The sequence below is a fragment of the Alosa sapidissima genome, chromosome 3 (genome assembly GCF_018492685.1).
Source record: "Alosa sapidissima isolate fAloSap1 chromosome 3, fAloSap1.pri, whole genome shotgun sequence".
NCBI classification, from domain to species: domain Eukaryota; kingdom Metazoa; phylum Chordata; class Actinopteri; order Clupeiformes; family Clupeidae; genus Alosa; species Alosa sapidissima.
This window is the reverse complement of record NC_055959.1, coordinates 8,421,933-8,431,932: the sequence shown is the minus strand read 5'-3', so window position 1 is coordinate 8,431,932 and position 10,000 is coordinate 8,421,933. Positions and strand designations below refer to the sequence as shown.

The window sequence follows — 10,000 nt, the reverse complement described above, 5'->3', positions numbered from 1 at the left end:
TCTGCTCACACACACACACACGCACACACACACGCACACACACACACTCTCACACCACTCTACCTGTCTATTCTCAATGAAATACCGCTCTATGATGAAATACCTTTAATGATGAAATGCCGTTTTATGCACGCACACACACACACACAAACACACACACACATACATGCACTGCTTTATAGCAACTGAAGGTTCTCCCCTCCTCCAGTCGTTAGAGTGACAACACACTAGGGCTGTCACTTTACGTTCGAAAATCGATTGCACAATCGATTGGACCAAACAACACAAGTTTCGAAAACTAAAATAGGGAATCGATTTTAACCAAATATGTACACTATTAATTTTAAACGAATTAAACAAATAAAAAGGATAGATGTAACAAAATTCACAAACAAAAATATAAGAATATAAAAGAATTCCGAAGTGCAGTAAGCATTGTGAAAGCTAAAAAGAAAATTCCCACCAATTTTACGCACCGGAAACAGCTGTTTCAATCAGCTGCTGTGCTGCTCGTGTTTTGCCAAAAAATGGAGGACAACGCGATCAACCTGTGCGACCTGAGAGAGACGAGTGATAGGCCCTAATAACTTGAGGAGTTCGATGTGGAATTACTTCGGATTTTTGGTATATCAAACTATGGAGAAGAACAAAGCGGTAGGCTATGCACAATCGATCGGACCAAACAACACAAGTTTCGAAAACTAAAATAGGGAATCGATTTTAACCAAATATGTACACTATTAATTTTAAACGAATTAAACAAATAAAAAAGATAGATGTAACAAAATTCATCCTAATGCCTGTTAGTTGTTTGTGGATTTGCCTATATTTGGCGTTGAAAATGGAAACGTCTTTAGACATAAAAAAATCGATTTTACAATCGATTCAATGAACACTTATGTCTCAAAAATCGAACAGGATTTTTTCTAGTGCTGTCAAACGATTAAAATTTTTAATCACGATTAATTGCTGAATTCCTATAGTTAATCACGATTAATCAGATATTTTATCGCATGATTAAAATTCTATTATTTTGCATTTCTGAACTTCCCAGGAGTCCATGTTAACAATATAAAGCAATTATTGTGTATCTTGATTAGGATTCAAATGAAAGCAAAGCAAGTTACTTTATTAACTTAACTTTAAGACGTAGGTCTATTTGATTATTTCAAATCAAATTTTAAAAGATGTGCAGCAGACCTGAGGCAACACAATATATTCTTCAGAAATATAGCTAATAAAGGGCATAACAAACATAAAATACTATATTCATTATCTTTGAGTTCGGTTGAAAATAAGGAACTTTTCGACATGAGTGCACTGGTATTTTATAGGCCTACAGTCTATGGAATACTGTCACTTGCCACACACATCAGCGCCGAAGTTTTTAACACGCCAACACTGGATGAACAATGGATTTTATGGAGCAGCGTCGACCAAATAACTGAATCGTGATTTACACGGCGGCAAAGTGCGATGCTGGTGTGCAGAGTTGTATTGAAAAGAATGGAATCTAATGTAGGCTACAGTAAATGAATGTCGAAAGCAGACTGCATCGCACTCATGTCGGCATCGGTGTCCACAGCAAAACATTTAAAACACCATTCAGCTGACCGGGAGTTCAGAACTGCGTTGGTGTTTATTGTACGAATCTACTCTTTGGCCTGCTCATAAGCCCAAACAAGTGTGTGCAGCATGCCTTTACGTAGCCTACTAAAGGCGCATCATCATAAAGATAGGCTACATTTAATCTGCATCACGCCCCATTTTAGCGGAAAACAAGTTAACATACATTGATTCTAATGGGAAAGACAGATAGCCTAATCACACCTTGACGTTACACCTAGTTATTCATTTACAGGCCATTCCAGAATTTTACTAACACGGCAGTTATAAAGAATTATGTGTATGTAACTTACTCATGTCGAAACGATGTAGGCTACATTACAACCCATTCAGCACGTACTAGCTACACTACCATATCCCATGTAAAACGGTTAGCTTGCTAGCTAGCTAACTGTGGAACTTTAGTATAACAGGCATAGTCAATTATCTCACCTAGTTGTAGGAAAAAGGCTACGTTCATATTACAAGTGATAGAATGAATGTGTGACTTATGTTTAGTTGATGTTATGACATGTAACGTTAAGCTTGCCGAACTTAGTTATAGTCAGCCACGGGCAGTTTGACTGTGCCTACATTCGTGACACTCCTGTTAGTAGGCTAAACTGGAAAGAGCAAAAAATAGGAACATAATGGTCACATTAATCCCATAAACACACAGATAACTCTTACACCAACCTTATTTTGTGCCTTTTATTCACGTTTGTTTCAAGATTTAGTAAGTATAACCCCTTTTCGCTCCCCACTTCTATGCAGCATAGGTTTCCATTATCCAAACAGCTCCCTTTCCCCTAAAAGGGGGCGTGTACATGCAGCACGGTCTAGCTAGATCCAGTGTGGTGTTGTAGTTGTTCTAACGTTACTAGTTGTTGCAACAGCTTGTGAAAAAACTACAAAGTTTGTTACACCAAAAAGAACGTTAATCTCACGATTTTTTCACAAAAGTGACAGCCCTACAACACACCAAGCCTAGTGCGGCATGATGGACACAAGGACATACATCAGAATCAGAATATTGTATCGTAATATACTGTGTCATAGAGATATCCATATTGTGATACGCATTTCTTCGCCCATGTGACTGACTGAAGTCACAACATCATGACGTCTCATACTAGTGTGTATCAAATGAATCAGGGAAAGTTGGACAGACAATGGCAGGACTCCATGCACTATGTGTGTGTGTGTGTGTGTGTGTGTGTGTGTGTGTGTGTGTGTGTGTGTGTGTGTGTGTATGTGTGTGTGTGTGAGAGAAGAATCATGCATTATGTATTCACCCAATGATGGTGCTTTACATGCAAATGTGTGTGGGTGTGTTTTTATTTGTGTATAAACAGAATATTGTTTCCCTCCCACACACACACACACACACACAGACACAGAGAAAGAGAGAGACACACACACACACAAATACTGTACACACACATGCACACACACACATATAGACACACACACACACAGATCATAGGAATCAGCTCACACATGTGTGCAGTGGGAGACTGTGAGTCAGCCTGGTGAGTCAAGCTGTCCCTGTTTTGTGGAGTAATCCTCTCTGGGTGCCTGTGCGCCAGCGTCCTCAGCCCTGGCTCACTGCAGGTGTGTGTGTGTGTGTGTGTGTGTGTGTGTGTGTGTGTGTGTGTGCGCAGCTCCATTCAAACACTGTACACTTCTTCACACACTGTTATTTACCACACAAACGACTGGCTCATAACCATACACTATCATTCATCAAACACTCACCGCACTTCACACACCACTACCACTACCACTGGTACATAACCTCACACACACACATACACACCCACAAGCACACACACACCACCTGCTTACCCTGCAATTCAGCATATGCACACATCACTGGCTCATATCCACATATCACCATTAGGGCTGTCACTTTACGTTCGAAAATCGATTGCACAATCGATTGGACCAAACAACACAAGTTTCGAAAACTAAAATAGGGAACCGATTTTAACCAAATATGTACACTATTAATTTTAAACGAATTAAACAAATAAAAAGGATAGATGTAACAAAATTCACAAACAAGAATATAAGAATATAAAAGAATTCCGAAGTGCAGTAAGCATTGTGAAAGCTAAAAAGAAAATTCCCACCAATTTTACGCACCGGAAACAGCTGTTTCAATCAGCTGCTGTGCTGCTCGTGTTTTGCCAAAAAATGGAGGACATCAACCTGTGCGACCTGAGAGAGACGAGTGATAGGCCCTAATAACTTGAGGAGTTCGATGTGGAATTACTTCGGATTTTTGGTATATCAAACTATGGAGAAGAACAAAGCGGTAGGCTATGCAAACTGTGCAATCGAGTTCTATGTAGGCAAAATTTGTTTGACCTTTCTAATCGTAAACACAGACACAGATACGTTGTTGAAGACTGCAGTAATGTTTGTCACTGATGTAATGTCAGTCCACTCGGCTTATTGTTTTTCGAGAATGTTGCACTCCTGTTTGTCATTGTGCGCGAAACTTCACGCCAATAAATCATCAGAAATATTGCTGGCTTGCGTCTATAAGCGCCCTCTTTACGTTAATGCCTGTTAGTTGTTTGTGGATTGGCCTATATTTGGCGTTGAAAATGGAAACGTCTTTAGACATGAAAAATCGATTTTACAATCGATTCAATGAACTCTTATGTCTCAAAAATCTAACACGATTTTTTCACAAAAGTGACAGCCCTAATCACCATTCAGCACACACACACACACACACACACACACACACACACACACACCATTAGCTTGTCACCACATTGTCATTCAGCACACACACACACACACACACACACAGGCGGTTTTCAACACATCCCACCAATTACTCACGGACATCATCATTCACCTGAAAGACGTGGCAAGTCTCATTTCCATGGAAAACTCTTAAGTCTCACACAACAGCCTTTACCTCAGCAAAGGGTCACTCGCCAGCCGTGTGCTATTTCCAATCCACACGCTGACGGAGGATCATTGTCCACTGTAGTTTAAAGCTCCAAAGCCCACAACACTAACCACACTAACCAACGCACACCAGCCCAAACACACCACAAACATCATGGGACAATGGTGAGAGAGAGAATGGAAAGAAAGAGTGTGTGTGTGAGAGAGAGAGGTGATGGAAAGATAGAGAGTGTGGTTATGTAAGAGGAAATAAGAAATAAGAGAAAGCACAAGACGAGAGACAGCTGGAGGGAGAAACACAACAGAGAAAGCAGAAAAGAAGAGAAGATAGGAGTGACAGGATAATATCAAGGCAGCGATCACACAATAACACCCAGACAGAGGAGGAGGGCAGAAAGTGAAGTGATTAAGACTGGGTACAGACGAAAGGATGGATGGATGGATGGAGGTTCGGCCTCGGGTCTGCGAATGAATCAGCGCTCACCCACAGCCACGGTACCACTCCTAGAACTAACATCTGCGCTCCCCTTCAGAGGGACCAGGGCTGTAGTCATCCTCAGAGGATGACAAAGACATCTGCATTAAAAATGGGGGATTTCCTTCCTTGACAGCAGCGAGCCAAAGGCAGCGATGAGCGATGTTTGCTTAGCAAAGTCTCAGACAGTGTAATTATTTAACGAAATGTCACATTAGGAGAAAAAACTATAGAGCATGGAGAAGTGATCCTCCTCCAGCATTCATACTTAAAACACTTTATATGGGGTTTTGGTGACTTTGAAGAACCTGAATACCTTTTCTGGAAGACTCCAGAACTATATAGCACTGCCCTTGCTATGTCCTGTGCGGCAAAGCATTGTCTCGTCTCATCTCAGGCGCCACGTCGCATCAGACTACGATGGATGGCGATGGGCCTAAAAGCATCATAGAAAACCAGCATCACAGCTCCGGACGTCCACCCGCCATCCATCACAGCTTAAGAGCGCAAGTCCGTGGTCCCATTTGCATACCATCAAGCACCCCGACGGGCCAGTTTGCCTGGACATCAGCATGGGTCCAGCACTCTCCAAATGCTTCCAAGCAGTTTCATCCCCCCTTTGTTTTTTGAGAGAGGACAAGTGGAGCAGCGCATTAGGGAGAACACATTTCATTAGCCGGCCCTCGGCCCGCCCTAGCGCCCTGTCGTCATTACCAAAACAAGCGGTCCAGCGCATAAACAGAAGAAGAGGAAAAAAAGAATGGGAACACTCACGCCATTATCTCAATGACTCTCTGGAAACGAGCCCTGCGAGGAATACTTTGTGGAACGGAATTAAAACGCCTTAATTAGGTTTCGCCGCTGACCAATGGCTCAAAATGATTCGATTAAGGATTATCGGATTGCTGTATCCTAAAATGAATGCAACCATTTGTTTGAGTTCGTTTAAAAATGCACGGCACACAACGTCTTTTATTTCCGTCTCCAGGTCAAAGGACTCGTCTTCATCATGATGTGACAGCGACGCCTTCTTGCTCGACCATTGCCCTGCTGCTCTCCCTCTCTCTCTCTCTCTCTATCCATCCCTCTCTGTACCCCCCCGGTCTCTCTATCTCCAAGAGCTCTGGGACTTTCTCAAAACAATTAGTCCTCCTGTGTTTGTGTTTCACACCCAGCCTAATGGAAGGCCTCAGCCTGGATATTGACTGAAAGAGAGAGTGAAAGGGCAAGGGGAGGAAGTGGAAAAGAGAGAGACAGAGAGTGTGTGTGTGTGTGTATTTGTGTATGTGTGTGTATATGTTAGAAAGAGAGAGAGAGAGTGAGAGAGAATGAAGAGTGAGTAAAGGGAACTACAATAGAGAGAGAGAGAGAAAAGCAAAAATACCACAAGATACATCGGAGTTACCTGAGACTTGTTTTCAATTAAAGGCTACCTTTGTGCGCATTCGGAAAGCAACTCAAGCGGGGACTTATTTATCAGGTCCCCACGCTTGGCCTACCCCCTGAGGATGGTGGAGGTGGGAGGGCAGCGGAGGCTGACGGAGGAGGAGGAAGAGGAGGTGGAGGAGGCCCATGGGCAGCTGACCCTGAGATGGGGGGAGGGTGGAGGTGCTGCTGCAGCTCTCAGCAGGGAGGATGGAAGTGCTACAGATACACAGTTCAGAGCCCTCGGAGATAGAGGAACGTTTATTGAGGGGTGTTTTTGGAGTGACAGCTTTTTTTGGGCGAGAGGTGGGGGGGGGGTTACGAGAGGAGAGGCTATCTTCTCCTCCAGCGTCCCTTGCCATTCTGTGCTCTCCACTGAAGGGAGGCCAGGACAGAGAGACCTACTCTGCCCTATACACATACACACACCTTCTCTTCATGATATCTCACACACACACACCTACTCTTCACAATATCTCTCTCACACACACACACACACACACACACACACACACACACACACACACACACATCTACTCTCCAAGATATATCTGTCTCATACACACACACACACACTCATATCCTAAGAGAAAAAGAGAAGAAAAGGCTACCTTAACAATGAAAAAGGAAAAAAAAACAGAAACCCATAAAGAAAAGAAGGATTTGTACCCCCCCCCCCCCCTTTATGTTTCTTTCGTCATCAGCATCTCTCCTCCCTCTCTTTCTTTTGCTCTCTGCTTTGCTCTCTCTCTTTCTCCTTCCCTCTGCCCCTGTGAGTCTGCCTGCAGGCCACTTTCAAGCTGCTGTTGCACTAAAGGCGTTTTCTCCTTCTCTCATCACTGATATCATACCATACTCTTCAAGTTTTCTCTCTCTCTCTTTCTCTCTCTCCCCCCTTTTTTCCGTAGGGATGACACGTGATTAGTCACACTTCAGTGGAGTACACGTTCAGAATAATTTACTCCGCAGATTTAAGAGGAACTGCGCCGACAAGAGCGCAAGAGGCTTCATTTGCTGCTCGGAACTCTGGGTAATTTTTTTCCTCCACAAAAATCACATCCACCCCACTCGTATACATACCGTCTAGGAGAATGACATCCAGGTAGCCGGTGCTTGCTCTGTCCGTCATAATCCTTATCACACTTGTCTTACTATATGGGAATTTGATGATACTGTACTTGCAGCACTATGAGACTGGTTGTGTGCAATTCATCACCTGCACCTGACACCTACATCTATACTCGGCCAAATGTCTAGACAGCGTTCCCGTGTGAGCGAAACCATGCACGGACATGTCTGAAAAAAAAAACGTTTCTGTGGAGAGCGATCCAAGTGTCCATCGATGCGCCAAGCGGCACATCGCGTGCCTCCGCGTGAATGACGGGCATTGTCTTTCTTTTTTTGTCTTCTTTCCGCAGGTAGGGCGAGGAGCAGAGAGGCGCTTGAGCGCAGAGCTGAACTGAACGTAGCGTAATGCAGCGCGGCGAATGATCGGCCTAATGGCTTTGACACGGTGAGTCATCCTGCTTCATCGGGGTGGCGTTTTAATGATCTCCACAGGGCACGGTTATCTTTCCCCGGTTCTCCTCGCCGGCATTAGCACCGCTGACACCAGGAGGATTAGTTACCAGCACACTAATTTAACTAAACATCACAAGGGCCCCGCATTCTCTCCCGCAGCCGTTTGACTTCCCCTTCAGTGGCGGGAGGTTGCCAGGTGTGCTTCAGATGAATGTGAGGCAGGGCTCGAATTACGTGGGAGCCAGAGGGAGCCGAGCTCCCATAGAGTGAGGACTGGCTCCCATGAAAGCAAAAAAGTCAAAAACCTGAGGGGGTCTCTCATATCTGAAGGTGTCTGGCATTGTAATTTAATCTTAAACAACCGCTCATTATCCATCCCTGTGCGATCTCTTACAATTAAAGACGTTAAATTAGAATATAGGCTACTACGGGACGTAGACCTACACTACGCTCTTGAACGCAGCATGACACTTCACCACCACACCACTAGACTATATGAGCAAACCGTATCGATTTGACAGCACTCGCAAATCTGAAGAAGTCACCATGCTTTGATGTGAGTGTTCTGTCTATTTGCATAGGCGTTCATTGGGCTAGCCTACGTGGTTTGATACGTGCTGAAAAGTCCTGTTTGCTGTTGAACTTGCGCTTCACCTATTCTTTGTTGATTGACAAAGCCATAAATTATGGACCATAATGCAGCCTACAATGATTGTGTTGATGATCTAGCTATCCTCTGCCATTCAGAGCTCCGGAAAGTTCCCAGCTATTTTGAAACACCTGTTAGCAATCTCTGATGTCGGAATATTCAATGGCTACCCGACAATATCTCAGTGCAAACTCCAAAATTGTTCGTCTATTAATTTTCCACGGTTCAACACATTCGCCTACTAGAACATAGTTTGGCTGGCTTGATTAATTTCTGCCAGTTAGTGCTTTTGCCCCTGTGTATAAGTTACACTACATGCATTATTGTGTTTGACACTGATGACCTATCTGAGACGGTGGTCTGGTTTAAATGAGTTACGTTGTGAAATTGAGAATGGCACAGACTAAATCGTTTAGTCTATTTCTTTGTATTGTGAAATTGAAATGAGATATGGACTATTGTAATCAATAATATGTTGAAATTAATTAAAAGTAATCAATTTGTATAAAAAATCTATGTCTGTTGTGTGCGTGTGTCAAGGTAAAGCCTAGGCCTACCGTGCGCATATACTGTACTGCGCAAAAGCGCCACTTGCGCCTAGGCTATTTCATTGTATCGCCTTGTTAGGCTATGCGCGGGGTGTGCCAACTTTTTATGAGATAGAGAGACCCCCTTAAAGACAAAAAGATCATTCGAGCCCTGATGTGAGGGATATGTATGTGTCTGGAATGTGCTTCATGGAGAGAGGCAAGGGAATCATTGTGCAATTGTATGTAAGGCACAGAGGGCAATACATGCCCTCTGCCCTCTATTGCTCATTCTCTCATTCTTTCTCTCTCGGCATATCACAATCGCCCTCTTTCTCTCTCAGTTTTTTGCCCCCCGCTCTCTATCTCAGTTAAATTCAATTTAATGTGCTTAACTGGCATGACTATGCAGTGTATAATACTTCCAAAGCATTGAAAGGGAGTAAATAAATAATAGAGGTAATATAATAATAATAATAATAATAATAATAATAATAATAATAAATTATCTGTTTCAACTGCAATTTGGCTACAGTGAGTGCACAACCAAACTTCTCTGGGCAGCCAGGTCTGTTTTTGCCTTCCAGATTCCATGGCCAGGTTGTGCTCACTGAGTCTGTACATTGTTAACACCTTTGAAAGTTTTTATCTTTTAACATAGTAAAATATGGGGCTCATCTCTCTCTCTCTCTTTCTCTCTGTATATCACACTGTCCACCCCTCCCGCTGGTAAGTACGGTTCTCATTCCCGTTCTCATGAAGAGGTCAGGCAAAATGGCTGTTTAACCCAAGCCACTCTAGCCCAGGTTCATGCATTAAGAATCACTCCCTGGCTGATTCCCCAGGCTTCTGAGATGGAGAGATAGA

The 10,000-nt window shown here is 43.3% G+C and overlaps 1 protein-coding gene across 3 annotated transcripts in view; it reads right to left on the bottom strand.

Moving 5' to 3' along the window:
- LOC121706131 (voltage-dependent calcium channel gamma-3 subunit-like) overlaps nt 1-10,000 on the bottom strand; it is a 52,480-nt gene that overhangs the window by 14,038 nt on the left and 28,442 nt on the right. The window contains exon 1 of one of the 3 annotated variants that reach the window (XM_042087618.1): nt 7,517-7,645. The exons of the other annotated variants lie outside the window; for them this stretch is intronic. Within the exon in view, the coding sequence (XP_041943552.1) occupies nt 7,517-7,565 (49 nt within the window). The 5' untranslated portion in view covers nt 7,566-7,645. Of the gene's footprint in view, nt 1-7,516; nt 7,646-10,000 lie in introns of those variants that run through there. 3 annotated transcript variants of the gene reach the window in all.